The sequence below is a fragment of the Wasmannia auropunctata genome, unplaced genomic scaffold, assembly GCF_000956235.1.
Source record: "Wasmannia auropunctata unplaced genomic scaffold, wasmannia.A_1.0 LD335721.1, whole genome shotgun sequence".
NCBI classification, from domain to species: domain Eukaryota; kingdom Metazoa; phylum Arthropoda; class Insecta; order Hymenoptera; family Formicidae; genus Wasmannia; species Wasmannia auropunctata.
The window spans coordinates 166,771-192,638 of NW_012027169.1; the positions used below are offsets into that span (position 1 = coordinate 166,771).

General features: G+C 38.3%; 3 protein-coding genes across 3 annotated transcripts in view; 1 reads left to right on the plus strand and 2 right to left on the minus strand.

Moving 5' to 3' along the window:
- LOC105456303 overlaps positions 1-4,229 on the minus strand; it is a 6,249-nt gene extending 2,020 nt beyond the window's left edge. The window contains exons 1-4 of the mRNA XM_011700249.1: positions 3,801-4,229; positions 2,304-2,586; positions 1,701-1,988; positions 303-772 (exon numbers count right to left, since the gene is read on the minus strand). Coding sequence (XP_011698551.1) covers positions 303-772; positions 1,701-1,988; positions 2,304-2,586; positions 3,801-4,150 — 1,391 coding nt within the window. The 5' untranslated portion in view covers positions 4,151-4,229. The remainder of the gene's footprint in view (positions 1-302; positions 773-1,700; positions 1,989-2,303; positions 2,587-3,800) is intronic.
- The window catches only part of LOC105456304 (furin-like protease 1), a 211,263-nt gene that overhangs the window by 163,736 nt on the left and 21,659 nt on the right, over positions 1-25,868 (plus strand). The window lies entirely within an intron of this gene.
- LOC105456302 (dynein intermediate chain 2, axonemal-like) lies at positions 6,638-9,230 on the minus strand. Its single transcript, XM_011700248.1, has 4 exons — positions 8,510-9,230; positions 7,572-7,733; positions 7,255-7,355; positions 6,638-7,029 (listed from the first exon to the last, which is right to left on the minus strand). Exons 1-4 carry the CDS (start codon positions 8,690-8,692, stop codon positions 6,996-6,998), a joined length of 480 nt encoding a protein of 159 aa, XP_011698550.1. The 5' UTR covers positions 8,693-9,230; the 3' UTR covers positions 6,638-6,995.

The following is a 25,868-nucleotide window of genomic DNA, read 5'->3' on the forward strand; positions in this document are numbered from 1 at the left end:
ATTTATTAACGAGATATTAAGTTTATTCGACGATCTTCAAAAATTAATATCTTGTTAACGATTGCGAATTTTGCAAAATGGTAGAGGACTTTTCGATTCAGTTTAGTTCTACCTACCCATGAACGGTCATACACCTATTATGAGACACCCAGTATATGTTATACAGGTATATAAGTTGGTCAGCATGTTGTGAACTTCCGTCAGAAATTTTCTTTATTAATGATATGTATGTCTATATAAACAATATTCTTTTATTGTAAGAAAAATCTATTTATCGTTTCAAATTTCTGTGCATGCCGTACCTAATTAATTTCCCAGACGCAGTCCTACGGCAGCAAATGTCAGGTTTGCAAACAACGGTTTTACACGGCTTCGCCAACCTGAAAATGACGGGCATCGGCCGCTTCTTCCGCACTTTCTTTCTGCGCTTTCTCTTGCTAATTTCCTGCAAAGGGAATTGTACAGCCGTTTCCACCAACGAAGGTAAGGGCTCTTCCGCCAACAAAGGCAAGGGCTCTTCCGTCATTGCCTTCTCCTGTTCAACGTCTTGCGCTATTTCCGCCTTGGAAATTTCGACGATCTCGGGTTTTTTCGGATATTTTTCTCGCTCTTCTTTGAATATTTTCTTGGATGGTATTTCCGTCTCGAGTCCTGTTGCTTCATCTACCGGCAAGTCCTTTTCGATTTTTCGACCGGGGATTTTTTTCATGATACGACTCAATTTCGAAGGTGAAATATCTTCATCCTCAATCTCTTCATATTTCTGTTTTTCCTATGAGATGCAGAAAAACACGAAATATAGATTAAATCAATAGTGTAGATAAAATGATACACAATAAATGAAATTATTCGTTTTATTATCTATATATCGTTTAATTTATATTGACTGTATTAGATACAGTATCGTGATATATGTAATTAAAATTTTAATGTCTTTTTGTAATGATTGCAATTAAGATTTTGTTTATAAAAATTTCTTCTTAAGATTTAGATTTAAAATAGTTAAAACTTTAAAATAAATATATATTGTTAAATAGTAATAAAGTGATCGCCTTAGAAATCAATCTTTTCAATGATTATATTGCTATTTTGTGATGAGAAATGACAGAAAATTATAAAATTGTTTAAAAGTTGTGATGTATTTTTTTAATAAATATGAAATTAATAAGTTTTTATTTAATATAAAATTATTGATAGTTATATGTATATAATTCGCACGTGTGTCATGAATTTACTTTTCTAACAACTGTATTAAATCTTGTCGAGTATAATTATTATTTAGTGACATTTCGCGCGACAGTGGGCGATAAATCACACGGAAGAGTAGAAGGTCGCAGTCGAATGAAAGATAGATGAAATATTACAAAAGTTCTCTAATATATTGCAGTTAGCTGACCGCGAGTGATATATTAGAAATTTTATTAAACCATGAAAATAAAACGTTAGGAGAAAGAAGAATAAAGTGTGAAATTAAATATATTCAAATGACACGCGGCTTTTTTGTGCGAAATTTAGATTTATAGTACAAAGTGTCTTTATGGAAATTTGATTAAACAATTTTCTTAATTTTTGATTGTTATTAAAAAGTTATTAAACCTCATTTTTGATCGACTAAAAATTTTAATTTGAAAAATATTTTGATTAAAATGGTATTAATGATATTTTAAGAGAATTGTCGAACGATTCTTTCGATATTGTACCTTTTTCACAATCTCCAAAAATTTATCTTCCACCTCTTGAAGTTCGGGAAACTCATCTTTAGGCTTTCTCTTGGATATAATTCTAGCTTTCTCTCGCGGCTCTTTTACCTTTTCTTTTTCAATCTTTCGTTTATTCTGATCGTCCGTTAATCGTTTATTCTTCTTTTTATTTTTCGGCTCCACCAATGCGAGCTCTTGCAACGGTTCCTCTACGGCAGTTTTCGCTAATTTTATTTCTTTCATCCGCGCATCTATTGTCTTCACGAAACGAGAACACCTCTCCAGGTACTGGCGTCATAAATTCGGAAAAGCGCAATGAATATCGCGTTTATTTTATGCCTCTCTTTAATTAATTATATTTATCAAATTCATCGTATAATGAACTTTAAAATGAAAAATTAATTTGATCACATTTTTCATCGAATAAAAAATATTAGTAAAGATTGTTACATAATTATCTATAATACATTATCTCATAACATTATCAGCAATTATTTAACATTTGTTTGTTGCGCGTACTGCTACTAAATTTCATTTCAATTACATAAATTAATTTCGCGTAGCGCAAATTTTTATGAAAAGATAAAAACTGCTGATTCTCACCGACGTGAAATCGTTCCTGTCATTTTTATCAAACGAATACAGCGCCTCCGTCAACTCGACGAGATAAACGTTGCCGGCAGAATTCCCGACGGCTAGTAAAGATCCCATCTCATGTGACGCGACCGCAGTTAATTTTTGCTTGCATAGTTTTGCTGTCAAGATTGGTTTATGCAGGCCTATCAGCAGGTCCCACACAGTCAGCACGCCGGCACGCGTCGCTACGTAAAATATAGAGTGTCTGGTTTTGTTCCAGCAACCGCAGACTGGGCCCTCCATTAAAAATCTAAAGATTGATAATTGTATAAACATCTTAATTAAAAAATCTTAATTTAATTATATTCTAGCCTGACAAACAATTGTAATTTATTGATTTCATACTGCCGCAAGAATTAACAATATACGTTTTAGGATATGAAAAATTAATTGATATTTAGAATTAATTCAGTATTAAATATTAATATTAATTGATTCAATATTGATATTTTAATATTAAATATCTCATATTAATTGCCCTAGATGTAGCATCTATATTAATGACTATTATTTATATCACAACAAGCGACTTGTATTTCGCTTATGAAGTGAATTATAATGATTAATAATAATGTTATATTAAAATTCGATTTACTGTTTTAGTTAAATATTATATAAATATTATATAAATTTATATAAATTTTAACTTATTATAATTTCGTATAGAAGTATTATATCGAAGATACAGTATTGAGTTATTCAAACAAAATCATATATGTATATCACATCTAACTTCGAGAGCATCTTTTCGCGGCTGGATCTTAAATGCCTAATAAATTCTATATAAATTTTTCTGAAATCCATGTACAGCCGTTAAACTGCACGTCGATTAAATGTTCGGACTTGAAACGCAATTATTAGCTGAGGCTAGAATAGAAATATCATATTGATCTTCCTAATCAATCGATGCTTATAAGCATCTTAAAATACTGAAAACAACTTATTGCGAATTTCAGTATTTACTTGGATTTCAGAAAAATTGATATAGAATTTATTAGACATCTAAGATCTACACAGAAAGAATAATTTTGCTGAATCCAGATTTGAAAATAATTTTTGTTTAATAATCAAAATCATTTTGTGCGAAAGTCAAAGTGATCGCTAGAATATCAAAACATTTTATAGCAATGTTTATCAGTTTTAACATGTTTATGTTTTAACTATGTTTATCAGTTTTAACATCCCAACAAATTATTTTAATGATTCAACAAAAAATTATTTTCAGACCTGTTTTTAGCAAAATTTTTAGACTTTTCAACAAAATCGTTCCTTCCATGCAGCCATGACTGCGAAAAGACGCTCTCGAAGTTAGTTGTGTTATTCACATAAGCAGTCTTATTCAAATTATAATTATTACATATGTATATTTTTTGATTGTAAATATTTTTTGGAGTAAATATTGAAGTTATCATTCTTATACCTACTTCCTGGAATGTCTCGTTTCAAATTATTAAAAAAAAGTACCTCGTCGACACGAGATTGCCGTCCTTCGAGTCCTCCGCCCAGACACGAGCCGTGCAGTCGCCGACGGTCAGGAAGATCTTCGGATTGAAGCCACTGCGATCGACGGAAAGAACCGGGCCGTAATGAGCGTTGAATTTCAAGGCCATTTTCTCGGCCGGCGTCCTCGCTTTTTTCGAACCGCTGATCACGATGCCATTCTCCAAACCGAACATGAACTTCGTGCCCACGCTGGGCTCGTAATCGGCCGACGCGATTCCGATCGCCCGCGCGAGATTCTGCTCGTTCGGCGCCTGGAGATCGAACACGAGAACTTCGGTTGGCGCACGCAACTTCCTGATGTCCCACCACATGGCACGTCCGTCCGAAGAGCCCGAGAAGAACTCCGTGTTGCTCTTCGTGGCGATCCACTTCACCACCGTCGTGCAATCCCTTAGAAAATGTATATAGAATTCTTATACACGTCATTCAAAAAGTAGGATATATCTCATAAAAGGGATTTGTAATTATAACTCTTTATTAATTCAATCATATTCTCTTATATCATACAATTATTCCAAGCGAAGTAATCTCTCTTTCTGTCGCTGCATTTTTTCCACGGATAAAACGAAATGAAGATAATCGAGTCGCCGTTGCAAGCCGCGTTCTGATGTTGAGAAGAAAAATCACGCGCGACGTGACGAATGTCGTGTTAGAAAGGAAAGGAAAAAAAAAATTGGTGAAACTTAATTAAGGACGGAAACGCGACAGGGGGCAACATTTTAATCATTCATCATCGTGTCGCGCGCGCGTGAGCCGCGCGAATGCTCTTTCGATCGGCCAAGAACACTAGGGCACTTCGGTGCTGAATTATGAAAGCCAAAGTTCCGACGTCGCGCCCAGGCATGTACACGTCGAGATTACCTATGACTGAATTGACGATGAGACATTTGAACCGGAGCGGTGCCAGTCCTGACGTCCCAGCTGCAAACTTGGCCTGACACCAAGCCGCTGGCAAGTATGGAGGGATCTCGGGGATTAAACTCGCTGACCACCGTGGCGGACGGGGTCTCCAGTGTCATCCACGGCTTATTAGGATTGGCTGTGCCGCGCAGTGTTTTTTTTTTCCGAATATTCGACGACCAGTTCCGGGCGTCGTTTTCCGGTCGTCGACCGAAACGAAAACGAATGGAAAAAACATCGCGTTATTTTTGAAAGATTAAAAAGGTTGCGCTTGTAAAATCCGATTTCGAGCCATTAGAGACGCGTATCGTTGAAAAATACATACGTCGAATAAAGTGCAGCTACATTCCATTTCCAATACGCGAGAAATGCAATATCGTTGGGCTCCCGTGCCCAATCCGCGCGCGCGTTGTTTGCCTAGTAGTTTCATTTGTTATAGAAGTAAGATGATTGTAATTGCCGATGTAGAAACATTGCATTTCTTTCTCTCTCTCTCTTTCTTTTTTTCGTTTAATGAATCAATATAACAATGCAGTGCTGCTTGATTGATCAACATTCCATCGAGTGTCGAATGAACGTTGTGCAGAGAGAATTGGCATATTCGATCGCTAAAACTGAATTTCGCGTAGGACTTTTTAATTAATCTAACTTTAACTTTGCGTACGTGGAGATGAGAGGGAGGCGTTTTACGTACACAAAAGAGCCATGGATACACAAGCACAATCTCTACTGCAATATTTAATAATATTACATTATATATCTAATTTACTTCCATCGTAATAGAATTATATCGGCAAGTATATCTTTCTGTTGAGAGATTTACATCACTTATAGCGCGATAAAAGTTCAAGACTACATTTTGTTACGAGCAATTAGATTAGTCGAAAAGAAGCGTTCTTAAACGTTCAACAAGAAAAAAACCTCATGAATTTTTTGTGAAACGAGATTGTTATTTATCGAAGCAATTTGCAAGCCGTAGAGAAAAAAATCGCCCCCTTCCCCCCGGTTTACTAAAAACGTTAATGCGGGTTAAGGGCGGAAACTTATTGCGGACGTTGTACAACCGTAATCAAGTGCGCCGTCTAAATGCAGTCAAGGCTCCTGCACGCTTTTTCCACCTACCAATCTGCCAGATGTACGCAATGTTACTGTAATCTGGCTCGACTCCAAAGGAGCAGTACGAGACCACCATTTTACTGCCAGAGTCTGGCGACCAAGAAATATTGTTCACCGATCTCGCCGGCGTTTGGGGATCCTCGTAGACCTTCACTATCCTGAAATAGAAATTCAGACTGCTATTGACTTTGATGCAGTAAAAAGGAAATATGCATAGCTTTTTAATAATACCATTAAAATGATATCCGTGTAAAATATGTTCGGCCAAAATATGGAATTTCAGTATTTGAAAAATAATATAAATTTCTCATTTTTCTGCAAGTTGCAGAAAACTTTGATGAACTTTGTGATGTATATAATGTATATAAATGTATGTATGTATATAAATATCTTTTTAGTATTAATATATGGTTTTTGATAAATGTATTATGTTGCGATAACCTAAAACTTACAATGTAATTCTCTGTATTATTTCTGTTTTTTTATTGCACGTTCGAATTTTAATTTATTAATTTTAACATTAAATTTGACGGTGTTATATTACCCGTACATTGTTATTACATTATTGAGAAATGTACTTAACGTTTGAATGAAGAGGAAAAAATTATTATTCTCGCGCCGCTTCTTTTCAAAATAGCTAAATTAATTAAATAGCGTTCAAAGGCCGCAGCTCCCGTACGTAGAAAATCGTTAGTTTAAAACAGAGAAAAGCAAATTTAGCGGTAGGATGCATAATTCATTCGCGTCCACTACCGACTCCGGAATCCCGACATATGTTCAGATACCTTCGGGCTCGGCCCGGGTTTAAATTTTAAATCTTTTGATGGCCGAACCAACGTAGTCGTTCTTGTCCTCCACGAATATATACATTTTAAAATTGTTCATCTGAAATCACACGTAGCTCCGTGCTCCGGTATCGATGTGCCGTGTGATAATGAAAACTTTAATCTATTCAGATCCCTTTAATTCGTTGAATTATTGTTTTATGATATGTCCATATTTATTTTACGATTACAGCCATTATGTCAAGAAAACTTTTTTAACATGAATATTTCACACTTCTCACTACGTATTGTGCTCCACGTTAACAAATCAATCCGTGTTTGAGGTATCCGTGAATTATATACAAGCCCTCATTTGTTACACGGAAAGAACAATTTTGCTGAATCCAGATCTGAAAATAATTTTTGTTCAATAATCAAAATAATTTTGTGCAAAAGTCAAAATGATTGCTAGAATATTAAAACGTTTTATAGCAATGCTTATCAGTTTTTACATTCCAATAAATTATTTTGATGATTCAACAAAAAATTATTTTCGGATCTATATTTAGCAAAATTTTTAGATCTTTCAACAACAGATAGAATATAGATGAATTATGACAAAATTAAATTTGCACCTGAGACTACGAAGTTTCACTAGTTCTGTGGGAATCATTTCGTCGAAATAGTGTTCATATATATTAAGTGCCCCGTTTTGAAGAATATTGTGCTCCATTTCCTACGGAAAAGAAAACAACAATATAATTCTTGTATTTTCTATGATAAAATATAATGTGATATCAATATCTGGAATTATACAATTGATCACAAGAAATAAATTATTAATTATTAATTAATTTCTTGAATTCGATATCAATTATTCTTTTAAGGTTCTGATTAAGTAAGTTTTAGCTCAATAAGACAGAAGTTCTCGCGGATAATCCATTTAATATACTTGAAATAAGTTCTGCAATTTCGACGCCCAATCGTCGCCCTTCTCGATTCGTCTGCGAAACCTCGCTGTAGTTTCCTCGTCCTTCGGATTGATTTCCTTCGGCCAACCACCCTCGAAGTGAAACATTCCACTGTTCTTCGTTTGGCTGCCGACAGTTTGAGCCTGGAATGCCATAGGAATGATTGCTAGGACGATAATGTGAAATTCCACGGGGTTGACCGCAGGACCGCGTGTGTGCAGACAACTCTGTTTCCGGTTGTTCCTCATTTCTTTAACGCAACAAAATAGTGTAACGTTGAAGATAAAATAAGCGCAAATTTATGATTATTCGCAACACGTTTTTACATCTTATACTATATATTTTACCGTTAATTAAGTTCTTCTAAGCATACGGTTGAAATATTCCGCGGCATTAAAATTATGAGTTGTGAAATTGCTGTTGTTAAAGTAATGTCGAATGTCTGCCAGTCCTTGAGTTGCGCCTCATTATAAAACAAAACGTGCCGGTCGTGTAAAATTCGCGCGGGGTTGCCCGTCTTTCCGCCCGTTGTGTAGTTTCGCAGAAATTTGCGCATTTGTGGCATCAGGTAGCGAACTCCGCGAGATGCTGCGCCGTCAGGCGCGTCAGTCTGACGCCAATTTTACCGCAAGTTGCGTCTAGTTTCGTTAAAGTTAAGCGAAGCTGATTTTTGAATATATTAGTAGAGTTTTTGAGTTGGAGGGAGGGCTGCCACAAGAGCTGCAGTTCGTTAACCTTCACATCGGATCCGACATTGTAACTCCGGCTAGAGCCGCTTATTACCGCGGAAATCTTGAGCATCATGTAATATCTCGTAAATTATTGCAATACACTTCGAGGAGCAAATTTTCTTTGCGCATTTGCCCAAAATTCAATGAGATTGCCTAATTAGCGTTGTAATAAATTATTCGAAATTAACCTCGTGCAAGGCGAACTGTTTGGTGTGCTGCACGCCGACGTTGCGGTGAGACTTTAAAATGTAATGAGCCATAGCGTCGGGATCCGGCTTGATCTCCTCGTCCAATTGCGGGCCGCATATGTCGAAGATGCACTGCTTGCCGAATTCCGTGCGTTTTTTCAGAAAAACCTGCTTGATCTCCATTATATATTGTATTCAATAGCATTTAGCGAACCAGACTTCTGACGATTCTGACTCGAGCGCGCGTGCAGCTCTCGAAATCAATATCTAAAATGTGAGGGATGAGCGAATCTTTCGAAAGTGTCACACGTGTATTCCCACATGTGCTCCCCCGAGTGAAATTGCGCACGATCGCGTTTTTCTTCTGATCGCGATGCGATATTTATCGATCGTTTTCTTTCTCGACAAAATTCTTATATTACGTCTTGAGAAAAAGACAATATTATGGCAGTGTTATTTTTTAATGAAACTGTAACAAGCAAAACAAATTTCTTCCGAAACACCAACAACAATCTCATTTAGTTTTGGTAAAATTCAAACTTTGCCAAACGAAATATTGTCCCCTAATTGTAATCCCCTAATTTACAGATTTAATTAAATCTTGCAATTCTGTTCTCGGAAAATTAATTTTCCAAGCTATGATATTTTTCTGTCCAAGATACAATACGTTTTGCAAAAATATTTTTTCTAGAAGTATTAGCTCTCTCTTCGTTACATAATCAAATATATTTTTTATTTTTGTCAAAGTTAAAGGAAGTTGAAAAAATTATTTCTCAAATAAAACATGAATTTAGAAACAAAATAGAAAAAGGAGGGATTTTTACGTTTTTGTCAATCGCATATCCTCGAGTTATGAAACTTATTAATTCGATTTATACGAATCCCTTGTTTTTTTCGATCAAGCTGATTGAACGAACGAAAGACAATGGCCGGTCGGCGGAGATTGCAATCAAGATTTCTGCTCCACTTGTATTAATACTCGGTTTCATCGAGAATCGCTGATGTAACTACTCCATCTTAACGATACGATCGTTCCGTACTCTTTGTTGTGCGTCCAGCATCATGCTTGTCACGTCTCCTTCGTAAAAGATTGCTCGCGTGTGATCAAGAAATTTAATAAGTTCCACAAAAGAGTTTCCATTATTTCCAAGATAAATATTCTGAAATTTTTTTTTAATTTGTTATAAATCTAATAAAACTTTTTATTAAAGCTGATTAAGATTGTGTAAGAACTGTCTAAATGAAAAAATATTACCTTCTTTTAATCTAACGCCTAAATTGGCGTCTTAATTTAATGTAATTTCCTTGACTCAACGATCAGAACTATTTATTTTTGTTTAATCTATCAAAAACTGCAAAATCATTGTATAAAAATAAAGCCAGATTTCTCTAAAGCGATTCCTAAGCGATCGATGAAATTGCACAGTAACTTCATATGTTGCGCAATTACGAATCGATCGTGTCTATATTGGTATCAATATTATATCTACACGATATCAGTATTATTTACACGATATGTTGCATCAATAATATTGATCATATACAGACGCAGCTTTAATAGTTTACGAGTTTCGAAATGGCATACATCAGTTTTATATGCACGAAACACGCGAGCATCCGGAATTGAGCGTTGATCGGTTCGTTGAAAATTTTTTTTTAATTAAAGCAAAAAATCGTAAACCATCTTTTGCCGCGTGATGCTCATGAAACGCGCACATACTCTGATATTTTTATCAGCCAACGAAAAATATTATGGTGATTTATGTACATGTACTCATACATGTTTCATCGTATAGTGCTGCATTTAGCAGCGTTAAATTGTCGTAATGCTGAAAGCAATGGTAATTATACGTATAAATTAGCATATTAGAAAGTCAGTAGAAAGTAAATTAAATAAAAACTGAAATAGTTGTGAGATTAATCATAGCAAGCAAATTTTTTCTTGGTTACCCAAAGTGAAAATAAATTTTCCGAATCAATTAACTGAATTTAACATTGCGCGAGGTATTAAAAGTTTTAGATTCATTCGAATTTTTCACGCTGAATACACTCATCGTTTAAACATCATGAATAGGACCTAAGTTCTAATAAATGGACGAGGTTCATCCATTGACTCTTGTAATACATCTCAAAAGAGATGTTTAGTGGGGTTTTTTTTAGTGACTATATAAATATGCAACGCGCGCAGTTACTCTATTGCAGTAGATCGTTTAGCATTTGAAAGAACCTGTTGTTTTCCCCGACTTGACGTTCTTCTCTCCAACTAGCTTTTTCCCTCCCTCATACATTGTAATTTCCGATCTCAGTTCAGTAAGGCTCAATGAACTACGATGCCCTCATCAGCTAATGGCCGCGGCATCCGTTTGTTAGCTTTCGCCGATCACGTTCGACCAACAATCATCAACGGAGGTGAAAATTCGTATTTTCGGATTCATGCATCACGTCGCTAACGTTGCTGCAATTTACGGAGCTAACGCAGGTGGTACGATTGTGTCGAAAAATTGTAGGGTAACTTCGGTATATACGCCGCGCGAGGAGTTATGCCGCAGAAGTCAGAAAAAATAGAAGAAGTGAAAGTAATTTTCTCGCAACCACTCTGTTACTTCCTTCATGTTATATTAGTATTGTGTTATGATTTTAGTTTTTTACTGTCAATATTTATAAAATTATTGTAAGTTAAATCGATTTATCGCTGTAATTTAAATAGCGCAACCATAAGTTATAATCTACATAAAATGATTATTGTAGGAAATATAAAAGGCTTCGTGGTTATTTCGTGGTACATAAGTGTAGAGGAATTGTAAAGGACAGGTATAGCAAAATACAAGTTCTTAGCTCTTGTATTCTTCGTTTAGTTTATTGTCTCGTATATTTCATCTGTTTAGGATATGCGGCATTTTTAGCGCGTAGGATTTATGTCGTAATACAAACGCTCTATTATTTATTTATAAATATATATGTAAATAATAATACGTTATAATACGCCCTTTACAATACATTAATCAAATAATATTCATGTATGTATTTATTTGTAATCTGATAATACGTTTTTTATTTATTTATTAAGAAGTAAATGCAAATTACGTTATCAATTCACGTTATTTACTTATTATTTAGATTATTTGTATATTTTTTGAATCATTCATCCCACCCGTGAATGGACATATAACCCATATTTTTGTACGACAAAAATGCAAGGATTAAAAAAATTTTTTTTTAAATATAAAAAATAAATATTTTGGATTCCTAATATTTTTTTTTCATAGTAGTAGACTGTCTAAAGTTTTTACTGGTATAGTTCATTTACCTTAAACATAATTAATAATACCCTTAATGATACCTAAATTAAGTTTTTAATAAGTGCGGCGTATATACCGGAGTTACCCTACACTTTCCGATGTATCTTTTCGAAATGATGGGATTGCAGCGAGATCACATGTACCTATGTAAAAGCGCGTAAAACATTGGAAAAAACACAAATAAATTTCAAATTACCATTTATTATGAATTTATTATAAAATATTATAAAAGCATCCTAGAAAGATTTCAGGATAAATTGTTTTATCAATACAGACGTACAAAAGTATGTGTATATTCATACATATATAAATTATACAAAAATGTATATTTCAGTGCCATGTTTGCATTTACATTTCTCAGAATTTCTACCTAGTTTGTTTTACCAATGTTACATTGTTTTACAACGATTTCGCAAATCGAGTATATTTTCAACAGGAATTATCCCGAAATAGAGTGGCGAGTTGCAACACGAAAGACTCGATAGTTACGGTACGTTTCTCGAGTGTCTATCGATTTGCTAATCCGCGCTACACCTGTAGTTTTCCAGCAGGATTTACCGAGCAAATAAAGAATCTAAACGAGACCCGGCTAACCGATTGCGAAACTAGGCCATTTGTAGCACTCTTTATTGTCAACGCTTTTTATCTCCTAAAGTCTGTACATGCATAATGAGCCGTGGTTTAGTGTCAGAAGCCTCTTTTTTTTTCTTTTCGACGTATAGAAGCAAAAGTTTAACGCCAATAAGTAAAAAGATGAGAAAACGTATTGTCCGGTGCATAAAAAGTTGAAAATCTCTTTTCGTCGGGGGCTCAATGTAATCTCAACTCCGAACAAGATATTTTTTTTTTGCTACAGCTGAAGTTTAATAAATGTACTTATGAAGTTCCTATATACGTTCCTATCTACAACGAGGGTATTGTCGTCATCAAAGCGCTTTGCCGCTTTGAACGTGCTGCTCTGTGCGGGAGTAGCCGAGCTGCTCCGCGCGCGCGAACCCTTTCAATCAAGTCGCGCGGCTTTTCCATACGAGAACGCAAGTTTTCCGTAAGACACGAGTGGCGGGGAATCGTCTCATGACTCTTCCATGAGCGCGGTACGCCATCCATTTGCTCTCTCTCCGGCTCCGCTCAACTTTCCGTCCTTAACTTTTCACTCCGAACTTTCCGCCTCCCTTGTGCCGGGGCAGAGAGTCGAACCCCTGCGATTCGCCAATTTCGCGCGGAATGCATATTCGAGATCTCGCTCGTCCTCCTGTGTGGCGTGGAAAAACCTCCCACATCCTCCCGCGATCTCGACATTGATTAATTGAACCGATCCTGAGGTCGCGCATTTCTCTTTGAAATATTCGCCGAAATACTTTTACATCGCTCATTCCGATACGTATTTACAGTACCATTCTCCTTCAGCAATGGAATGTTACTTTATTGCTTAACACGCTGTTTAATTGTAACTCTTTTGACTTGATTCTTTATATTTTCGTTATTCCGTTTTTTAATTGCAATTCTTTTGATTTGATTCTTTATATTTTTGGATAGATTTTTAATTAGCGAGATTAGCATTCGAATCGATTTATGCAATGCTATATATTCATGACATTTTGAAAAGGTGAAAGTATATATTCGTGATATAAATGTGCGATTAATGAAAATTTAATCGTTCGATTAAACTCCGCTAAAGAAAGATGGAGATTAAGAAATATTCGTGTTCATCCGCTCTCGCTCGCATGTTTTTTTTACTTGTGTATCGCGAAGTGAAAATTCGACCCCCGCAGTCAGCGCGGCCCCAGCACGATTTCCATAATTTAATTTATATCGGCTTAATCCGTTGCGCCGCGCCGCGGCGTTTCTGCAGATGCGCTGCAAACTTTACGGGAACGCTTGTCGCGGATTAAGCGACCGGCGTACCCGCCTGAATTTTTAAACTTCCGTCGCACTGTTTCAGAAAGCTTTTTTTTCCTCCCCCTACGGCACTCGAGAGCGCGTCAGTCTTATTTCTAATTCGGTGGGATTCGTGTCGAAGTCAGAGCGAGTCGCACGAGACCGCGATCTGCGACCTATCCCGCACATCTGCGTTTTCGTTTTGGCGCGACGGTGCGGCGCGGCGCGGCGCTTCTCGAGATGCGCCGCACGATCGATTAATCGGGCGGAAACTTTAATGGCCAAGGCGCCCCTTTGATCCTCGCAGTAATTTCGGCAATTTACCGTCTTAAAGTTTCGGCCTCTCTCCGAGCCTCGTCGCTACCCCCCCCCACCTCGGTTCTATCGGAATCGCCCCCGAATGGAATTCGGCCGCGAGACGAAGAGGCCTCTCCTCGCATATAATTTTCAACGCTCGCAACGGCGTAGATTCATTACGAAGCGATTCGACTTTTTCATTTGCGCTCTTGTGTTTTTTTTTTATAGCCTTTCCGGTTGAATTTTCGATCTTTCGCTCTCACGTTTGTACACGTGCGGTACGTGAGCGTATCTTGCATCACTTGACTGTTCTGTTTGATCCGTTTCTCTCTGCGCGAAGAGCACCACGATGAAAGTCTTGCAATTCTATTCAAATATGAAGTGCCCTCCGCCAACTTCTTTCTCGCGAACTTCTTGAAGATCATTCCCCCAGTACTTTCTATACAGCCTCCGACAAAATGGGCAACTTCGTAATTTCTCTCCGCTCGAGATCTTGAGGTATCTCGAGGAACACTTAAACTGAGTTATTGCTTCGCGAGTATATTTTGAACGCAATTTCCTGGATTTCTCGTGACACTTCGTGTCACACACGCAACGTATTCGTTAGAGCTCGGCAATCGGTGCAGTCCTCGCATTGTGAAATAATTAAAATTAAAATTGCGCTGCCGCGTTGAGTTAATTAATTAATCGTGTTTCCGTTTACGGGCTCCGAAATTTTTCGGCCGTTACTTTCGGGTCGCGTTTCAGTTTCCGTTCTCGCAATTGAGAATTTTTAATATCACTGGCCGATAAATTTTACCGGGGCAATCATCAAAATATCACGAATATTAAATTATATTGATCGCCGTGGCTGTACCCTACTCGCGTTTCGACGCCGTAATTGTTCCCGTTGGTTTATCAGTGTGCGCGAATAACGTTGATTGCAGCGTCTCTACCTCTTCTCGCGAGTCGAGCTTCCTCGCCTCTCGCCTTCCGCGCGCTCGCGAGGTCTCGCCGCCGATCGCGGCGGACTCCCATTTCGTGCTCGTTTCTACAGCGAGCTGCCGAAAATCCGATCTACCCTTCTCCGTTTGCACAGGCGACTCGACGTCGCCGTGCCCGACTTCCTCCTTTTTTCCCTCCGGCTTCTCGTGCGCAACCTCAATCGTACGGGGCCACCAGAAGTCACGTTGGCCCAACGCGAGACTCTCCTGCCAAGCACGCATTTCCCTTCTGGCTTCCGCGACCTCATCCGCGAGTACGTCCGCCAGCGATTCGTCCTCCACTAGCAAGTTCTTCTCTCCCTTCCCCATTGACAAATGCTCCGGCAACTTCTGCTCAAGATCGAATAACTTACGTCGCCGTTGGCTGATAACCGAAGATCTCTTCTCCTCCGAGACAAGTTGGGTCTGTAATTCAACCTTCCACTTTCCTGAAATACATAAAAATCTCATGTCGAATGAAAATGACGATATTGACCTATGATTATTTTGTTAAGTTAATCCAGTTGAAATAATATAATAAAGATAGGCTCAATAAAGTGACAAAATAAAAATAAATAAAATGTGGCTTATGAGTCAGAGCTGGATATTTAATGCTCTAAGATTAGTTAAAGTACATTAAAAATCTAATCTTAGAGCATCAAATACATCAGCTCTCGCCCACATTTTATTTATTTAATCCAGTTGTTTCATTATGAAAATCAAATTGTCCATACAGTTAACTAATATTCGCTTATATAAACTTTATGTTTAATTTTCACGATTACTACACTTCATAGGATTTGTAATATAACGATATATACATATACATACAATATACTACGACAATAATTATGAAATTTGGAAAAAGCAATATTTTTTAACTCCGAAATTATACTTTATTTCGTATTAAATTATTTTATTTTCTCGAATGAAAAGAATTGCAATCAAACAATGACGCATTTATTTCTTCCGTCAGATGAAACGTCATACAATATTCCCCCCGAGACCAATTATACTGGACACCAATGCACCCTCGATGTGTCTAAAATACCCGGTGGGAAGACGACGAATGGTATCCGCTCTAATTTAACGCCAGGATGATTTCATCCTGTCCAATTTTGTTTCATCGCTGTCGTTGATCTTGCCCTTATCTCATTTATTTAACATCCAATCTAAGCTTAACCTTTTAGACTCTCCCGAGAGAAACCCTTGCAATAAATAATACTTTAACAGTTACAGCCAAAATTCATTTTTCTGCAAAAAAATTAGCTCTCATATTATACTATCGTTGACTATTTATATGTATCGTAGACTTTTATTTAACGGAAAAAAATTAATACGGATTTTTAAACATTAATCTTTTATTTAAATTCCAAGATTCGGAGTTGAAAATATTAAGAAGCTGAAAATATTATAGTATTAAACAAGTTAAATATACTGATATTGTTTAGCTTAAAGTTATGAATAAAATATGTATATTTAGGTATTTATACTTAAAAAAAATTAATATATGTGCTTAATGATATTTTTCATCGCTGATGAAGATTGGTATTCAATAGTGGGGCACGAGAATAAAGAAAAAAATATTTTTAGCGGAGCAGTTAGCGAGATATTGCGCGTCATAGTTGCTGGCAAGACGACAGAGCCATAATGCATCTTTGATGGTACGTAACAAATGATAGTTTAATGCGGCGCAAGCCTCGGTCCTTGTGCAACGTGCGCATATCCGGTTTAAGAAAATCACTGAATTGCAGTGCGGCCCGGAGAACACGACAGATTGTACATACACGAAGTGTTATTTGATAAAATCTTTCTGTCGTCAGACGAAAAAAGAAGTTCACGGGAAGAAATTGCGGGGGAAAATGCTTATCAACGCACGGCGCGGGGTTTCTTTGTCTCATCTGTCACGCTCTTTCTGTCGAGCTCTACCCCAGCGAATAAAATGAAAATGGGACAGGTAATAAATTCTCATTGGGCAGATTCATGCGCGGACCGTTTGTTGTTACGTCCTTCATTAAGAAACGGCGTTGAGAGCCGCGGCGCGGCGCGGCGTCTCGCCCTCGCCCGTCTCCAATTATACGCCGGCGCATCTAAACGGCCAAAGAGAAACAAGAACCCCGGTGTAGAGCCCCGAGTTTAGCGCATTAATCTAACTGTACCGCGTGGCGGGCTAGCGAGGGGTGGGAGGGGAGGGCGTACAGTTTGGGTTAGACGCGTACGGCACACGCTTTGAAATCGACCGCGATCGCGACAGCGACGTTCTTAATTAAGCTGTCCGATTGTGTGTCGCGCGCGCACGGAGAGAACCGTGTCGCCCGTGCCGGATCAGCGAAATGCGACGTCGATGGACGGAGAGACAGGAAGCGAGGGCAAATCAGAACAATGAACGTTTATCAATGTTTCCAGCCGACGTGGCGCTTTTGCGCGGTTTTTTGATCGCGGTTTTCCACACCGAAACCGTTTTTCACGAAATTATCTTCTACCTCTCCCCCCCCCCGTCCTCCCCCCTGCCCCGCGTTTTTTCCGCTCCCGCGGCGCTATCAATCTGTCCGCCGCGATATTATTCTCTATACTGCACCACACGCTGTCGCTGCTCAAATGTGAAAGAAAATTAGACATAATGCCGCCATATTGCCGGGCTCAAACAAAGCCGCGCGGCCGAGGAAGCGCGGCGTATTATCGGATTTCGCGCCGGGCTTTAGGCGGAGATCTCGTTACCTTGTCCGTTCACGAGCGACGATGGAAAGCGAAAAAGAAGAAAAAAAAAACGTAGATCGTCTTACCGACCCCGACGAAAACGACGTTTGGCACTATCGTCGGAAACGGGAAGCTTTACCTTTCAGGTCCGCGCAACAGATTTCCGGCTTGCAGACCTCGACGGCGCAAATTTTGCTTAAAATCTCCTCCCGACGTTTCTTCACGGTCCTCCGCGGCTTTGCGAGCGGCGCTTCTATTCTCGTAACCGCACTTTCTCCACCTTCTTCCTTGTCAACTTCCGTTTCTTCCATCAAGAATCTCGCCGGGGATGTGGGCTTCACCGGTGTTGTCCTTTCCCGCCTGACAGATCTACGTTGCTTTTCCGCAATTTTGACAGTTTTCTCCTCTACCGGCGCCGGTTCGCGCGAAATCATCTTTTTCTTGTGCTTTTCCTGCACGAGACCGATCATCTGTTCGGTTTCGGGATCCAGCCTCGAGTAACTCGCAAATTCCTGAAACGGCATCAATCGTGAATTTCTCGTAAGAATTTATATTTTATATGGCATGAATTGTAATTTATATAACATAATATAATTGTTTTTATTAATATTTTTCAAGAAACTATTTTTTGTGTAAATGAAATATATACGGAAAGAATGATTTTGTTGAAAGGTTTAAAAATTTTGCTAAAAACAGATCGGAAAATAAATTTTTGTTGAATCATCAAAATAATTTGTTGAAATGTTAAAACTGATAAGTATTGCTATAAAACGTTTTGATATTCTAGCAATCATTTTGACTTTTGCCCAAAATTATTTTGATTATTGAACAAAAATTGTTTTCAGATCTGGATTTAGCAAAATTGTTCTTTCCGTGTAGATATAGTAACGAGTGAAACTTGTTTTTCGGCATCGCCCGCATGTTGCAACCAAACATTAACATCATGTTAAAGTAAAAAATATATAACGCGTTATTTTTCTATCGTCATAAACGGAAGCGTTTATAGCAACAATTATTAATGTTTCAAGAGACACGAAAATACGCGTTTTAAATAAAACATGGAAAATCTTGTGCCCGTGAAACGCGCACTTATTTTTCCTCTTGGCTATTTAAGTTTGTCTTTACCCTCTTTACTGTTTGAAAAAATGCCGCTTCTGATTCCGCCAGTCTCTCGAAGAACGTGTCGTCTTTTTTCTTCCGAGATTTTCTCTTTACAGGCTGTTCGCCCTTTTCTTTAACTTGCGTCTTATGTTTATTTCTCTCCTTACTGTTTTCTCTCTTGTGTCTATTTTTTGATAAGAACGCCGCGCGGTTGATTGCGGAATCTTCGCGAACGCTGGCTTGCATGTAACGTATTTCCTTCAACCGTGTGTCGACGGTCTTTTTGAAGCGGCTGCATCTCTCGAGATACTGCAGCAAAAGATACATCGCCTTTCGTCTTTTGAAAAGTGTAAAGTGATATAAGATCAAAGTTGGAATATATATGAAATGAATTTGAAAAGAGTAACAACTAGTGAAATGCATATTTTTCAAAGTAGTTTTGTTGGAAACAAAAAAAAAATTGATAAGCATTGCTGTAAAACATTTTGATATTCTAGCAATCAGTTTGACTTTCCAACAAAATTATTTTGATGATCCAATAAGAATTATTTTTAGATTTGTATTCAGCAAAATTTTTAGATCTTCCAGCAAAATCGTTCTTTCTGCACGGAAAAAAGAACGATTTTGTTGAAAGGTCTAAAAATTTGATTAAAAACAGATCTGAAAATAATTTTTTGTTAAATTATCAAAATAATTTGTTGAAATGTTAAAACTGATAAGTATTGTTATAAAACGTTTTGATATTCAAGCAATCATTTTAACTTTCGCACAAAATTATTTTGAACGAAAATTATTTTCAGATCTGGATTCAGCAAAATTGTTCTTTCCGTGTATACGACAATCTAATTGCTGCCCTTTTCGATAGTACTTTTCGGACTACGCACGGCAGCAAGGTTCGCCTTGTCGGTTTTCGTGTTAACAATGAGCCCCTCGGAGCATTCCATCAGATATATATTGCCGTCGTGACCGCCGATCGCCAGGAGTTGACCGTTCTCGTGTGGCACGATGGCCGTGAGACCGTCGTTGCAGACACGAAACGTGGTCACCGGCGCGTCCACGCCGTTCAGAATGTCGTATACCTCCAGCAGACCCGTCGCGTTTATGATGAAGAACACCGAGTACCTGGATCTGCTCCAGCAGCCTCCGCGTAAATCAGCATTCTGCTCGCTGCGCGCACAGAAATTTCACTCTCTACTTCCCCGGTCTCGTTTACCGAGCCGCGTATGTCCCGCGATACACGATAACAAACGTTAACTTCGAAAACTGTATACACCGGCAAAAATGACAATGAAAAGCTTCGACGCTGATAAACAAGACGTTAGTCGAAACCGCGAGATATATATCATCCTGTTTACGTGAATAGCTGCCACGCTTTGTTTCGCGCTAAGTATTCATAACTCTATTCTACTCTTTGTGCACTGACTAATTTACAGCCAGATATACGACACAATAGCGCTGACAATAAAGCCCACCAGTCTGGCGCATCTATATAATCGTAATGTACATAGCAAATTTATGTTGGAGAGCGAAAATGTGAGTGAATAAGGATAATAAATTCTACACACTTACTTAACCCAAGTGATTTTAAGTTAGAAAAATTTGTAGTTTTAATTTGCAAAGCCGATCGATTTAAATTGATTGAATTCTATTGAAAATCATCATTCCATGAATCTTACCGAATGGTGATCAGGTTATCATCTCTGGTATCCTCCGCCCAAATCTTGACGGTCCAATTGCCCACGGTGAGGAAATTCTTGAGAGCGAAGGGGTTTCGATCGATTGCGACGACGGGGCCGACGTGACAGTTGAATCTTATTGCCAGTTTATCAACCAGGCTCGCGGCCTTCCGTTTCACGTTGATCACCATGCCGTTCTCCATGCCCGCCAGTAATCTGTACCCTTTCGGCTCGTACTGCAGCCTCGTGACGCCGATCGCGCTAAGGATATCCGCCCGGCGCGGATCGTCCAGATCCATCACGAGCTCGCCGAGCGGCCGCCTCATCCTCCTGATGTCCCACCACTTGATCGTGCCGTCGGTGGACGCCGAGAGGAGCTCCGTGTTGGTCTTGGATTGGATCCAGAGCGTCTGGTTCGCCGGATTTCTTTCGCGCGCCCGTCGTCGGTCGGCGAAACGGGGGAGAACGGGAGAAGAAACGGGGAGTGACGGAGATTACAATTTGGCAGCGAGAGACGGCGAGAGGCGCTCTTTGGTAACATTTTGCCAAACGACGACGGCAGAAGTTGCGACCGCGTTTACGAGATGTATGAATCGCAACGATCCGTAACCTTCATCGGCTGTGAGCCGTTTTACAAACACCGCTCCTTCACGGAGTCTGCACCGTTTAATTGGCGCGGTTGTGAATAATTAACGCGAAGGTAGAATCCTACGAGAGTCAGTGCAGTCGCAGCTTCTCGACTTAAAGTAAACTGTAGCATTTTGTGTTGCGCTATATTTATTTCTTATTTTACCTCTTTTCCTCCGCCTGCAGCAAAATATAGAGTTAAATAATTAGAACAATTATTTAACTCTATTTTATCGTAATATTTTCCAACATTTTAACGGGGCGACGTTAAATTATTATTGAGAAAGTTATAACTCTTTGGTTTAAATAATAAAGCGTCTTGCAATTGTAGCTATTTAAGGCGAAAGCACTTTTACTTTCAAAATTATGAAAATTATTCGAGGATACACACGCAATTATCGCTCCCGAGCGACGACGTTAAGCTCTAATTACGTAAGCGCGAACAAAATTACGTAGCGAGCAACTTCTGGCTTATATATTTCCTTGCGGAAGTGCTTCTAATCGGTGTTAACACATTCTCGTCGATACTACACTGTCATATCTACCAAGGGTTGCATTAATCCAGGTATCAGGAAACTATCGTTTGCACGGCTTTGCGGCGTTTCTCTCGGAGGATATTTGCTATTCCGCAGGCCATACATCAAAGTCAAGCACGTCCAAGTTCTGGCCAATAATCTCGGCGGATAGGTGCAAGTCCCGTGGAACTTCCCATTCGCAGATAGATAGATACCTGTGGCTGAACTGACGATGGGACATTTGCACTGGCCCATCCCCAATTCGGATGTCCCAGTTGCACACTTGGCCAGACATCAGCCCACTAATCAGCATCCATGGATCGCGCGGATTAAACTCGACGATTATTAACGGCGACGATGATCTCAGGCATATCACCGGTGTGTTTGGGTTCTCTGCGATGACACAGAATTACAGTACACGGCTTTTTTTTCTGAAAGTTTCATGCTGTTAAATGAATAAGTATTCAAATCAATCCTCCAAAGAGTTCTCTCCCTTTTTTTCTTCGAAATTCATGTAGGGTAACTCCGGTATTATACGCCGCGCGAGGATTTATGCCGCAAAAGTCAGAAAAAATAGAAGTGAAAGTAATTTTCTCTCAACCACTCTGTTACATACCTTTATGCTATATTAGTATTGTGTTATAATTTCAGTTTTTTACTGTTAATATTTATAAAATTATTGTAAGTTAAATCGATTTGTCATTGTAATAAGTAGTGCAACCATAAGTTATAATCTACATAAAATGATTATTGTAAGAAATATAAAAGGTTTCGTGGTTATTTCGTGGTCCATAAGTGTAGAGGAATTGTAAAGGATAGAGTATAGCAAAATACAAGTGCTTAGCTCTTTAGATTATTTTTATATTTTTTGAGTCATTCATTTCACCCGTGAGTAGCCGTATAACCCATCCATATTTTTATACGACAGAAATGCAAGGGTTTAAAGAATTTTTTTTAATATAAAAAATAAATATTTTGGATTCCTAATATTTTTTTCATAGTAATAGACAGTCTAAAGTTTTTACAGGTATAGTTCATTTACCTTAACCATAATTAATAATACCTGATAAATTAAGTTTTCAATAGGTGCGGCGTATATACCGAAATTACCCTAAGAGAAACAATTTATATTTTATTTTCTGATTTTCCTTTATAATGTACAATCAGTGACATTTACCTAGCGTTTTGAAACTGACAAACAATTAAAAATATTTTTATTTTTTTATATAACGGTAAAACATAGTTCTTTTCTCTCTAAATCTGAATCAGTGGATAGTCACTGACTATCAATGGTTATATATTCACTGAATGCATCAGTATGACACTGGTAACACAGTGAAATTCAACTTCATTGTCTCTTGGAAATCATTAATAAATAAGTAAATAATTGCTATAATCGTTGACAAATCAATGAATTTTGCTGCTCTCGTTAATTGCACAGCGGATTCGGCTCTGTTTCACTTACCATATTCATTAGCGATGCAAGGCGTTACTGACTCAATCAGACTTTTTCACTGACTCAGATTTAGATTCAATTAAAGAAGTATAATCGTGTTGTGAAAAGGCTAACGCGAATATCTCATGTCTTTAATATGAGGTTTGCAAAAATATTTCTATTATTAATCCGTTAATAATTTGATTTTTGATTGTTTTTTGAATATATTTTTTGTGAGATTTTTATTTGAGAGATTTATACTGGCTATAAAAAAAAATAGTTTACGTTTTGCCAGATTATCCTACCAGAAATCGTGTTACTGGAAATACGTTCGACTTTATAGGTGGTTGTTTTTGTCATGTGATATGTTTCTGTCAATAACAAACGCGCCGCATAAACAACGCGCATGCGTATACCGACGTCTGGCGTAGATATAAAGATTCATGTCAGTGAGACGCATTTCAAATATTATGAAGGACTTTGAAACGACCAATCGATTTCCGCGACCGGAACCGGGACAAGCGTGTGACAGGTCGCGTTTGACGACGACATGATGAAACATGCTTCCGATACGTTGTAAAACGTGTCAGATTCGACATTCTAGAAAAAAAATCTCTGCGCGGGATATTGCATTACTACAGGAGAATTTCAATAAAATTCAGAAACACTGGACAGGAATATATCTCGCGCGGAGCACAGCGTATATTTGACAGCTTAAAATAATGTTAAGATTAATATTGACGTAGTGATAAAAAAAATGCTTTCTTTGGATTATATATGAAGTTGAATTCGTGATCCGATTTCTATCAATCAAATTTCCATATATCGAGCATCGCAATGAAATGAAATGTTATTATCTCTTGAAAATTGTGATTTTTCGATAAATTTTTATTGTAAAACATCGCAAAAGTGCTTCCTTTGAAAATGTTTCATTAATAGTAAAATACATGTTGTGCAGTGGTATAAAAACAACATTCTCATACCGATGTCCCATATGTAAGAGGAAGGATTCACATTAGATAGCTTCGTCTCAAACTCCATGAAAGTGTAGGCGGCGGCCAATCGATTCTGTTCACCGGGCGACCACGACAGGTGATTGATTGGCCTTACGATAGCTTGTGGATCGGCATACAGGTTTGAGGTTCTGGAAGGGGGTAAAAAAAGAAAATTAAAACTCTCGTAAAAATCCGCGCAAAATCGCACCCGTGGAAATTCGTTTCCCTCCCTTTTATCCTTTTTCCCGTCCTCGGGCGCGTAAATCATCCGCTCGACGACGCGATAACGCCGTTGCTTTTGCACGTTGCAGACGTCCGTTCTTTTTGTTTCGTCCGGTAATGCTCTCGGTAATACCCTTCGCGAAGCGATTAATTGTAACGACAGCCGTAGATTCTTCGTTAGGATGCGCGGAAACATATGGATACCATTAATGTTTCGAAGCGAGGTAATGGGAAGGAGCTCCCGGAGCTCTTCCTGTCTGACTTTATTTTGCGAATTTTTATTTATCGGACACGACAATGAGATATTGCTTCTGCGACAATATTGCAAAACTAGGACAACGTTTTGCTTTTATACCGTGTAAGTTGTTAAAACCTGAATTTGAATTCGAATTTTTATTTGAAACCTTTTGTTTCTTTTATTCTTTTGTGCAGGATGCTTTCTACAAAGAAAACAGTATTTTTTTAGAATTTTATTTTATAAAAAGTTTTTTTATTCAGTTTACTGTCGCTTTTCTGGAAAAAAGTCTTCAAATTTTTTTTCGCGGAGGCAGAGACGCATCAATAGCTGTAAATTCGAGTGCCGGTATATCGGAGGCGCGGGGCGATACTTAGAGGCTCACCGGGTACACACGGAAGAAAAGAGGATCAATTCGCGCGCAAGAATCGTGTGAGGCATCTGAGAGGCGCAACACGTGTTCGGATGCGCTGGGGAAAGAGACGGGGAAAAATTGCAACTCGTGTTAAACAAGCATCGAGAGACGAAAAGCCGACGAGATAAGAGAGCTTTCCCGCGAGCCTCTCGAATGACAGCGTCGTCGTCGTCTAGCGAGACGTCGTACGTCGTCGCATCGATTTATGGATTTCCCGTCCTATAAATAAGTTACCGGGTTTCACATACAAAATGCACATACAATGCGGACTAGTTGAAACGACAAGTTCGCAGAATGAATTTGTCTGAAGAAGAAAAAAAGATTGCAAATATGTTAATCGGAGAAATTTTCTCTCCGGCGCGCGTTTATTTGGCTATCGGCGTTTTCTTTTTGCTCGCGCTTTAATATGCGCAGAACTTGTCTCTACGGATTTACGAGACCCCATCCTTTAGGTCTGTACAAGAACGTGTCGCACGAACGGCATCAGTCCCCGACGAAGATATGCGTCGTATGATAATTCCGTACGTGACCGCGATTTGCGGAGAGAGATTTAACTCGTCCGTGGAAGCTTGCGTCGGGCACGTTGAAGCGAGACTTTGAATATTCCTCGGATATCGGCGAGATTTGCGGGCTTTAATGTATGCCAATCGGCTAGAAAGAAAAAAAAAACAAGCGGTCCGGCGTACATTTCAGATTTCATAAACTTTGAAATAAGGAAGTAAAAGTTGAAAAGAGATCCACTATTTATGTCGGCTTAAAAAAACATAATTTTTGAAAATAACGGAAAGTGATGCATTTTAATTTTTTCTCTTGTTTTAACTAAGTCTTCTAAAATCGTGAGAATTGCTGCTGCGCGCAACATACCTTATACCAAGAGGAAGAACGAGTGCAGCCTGTTCTATGTTGTCAAAGTAGTTCTCATAAATGTTGACGATGTTATTCTGCAGTACACAGCGTTCCATACGCTAATACGAATAAGTTAATAAATTAAATCTCTTGATAAAT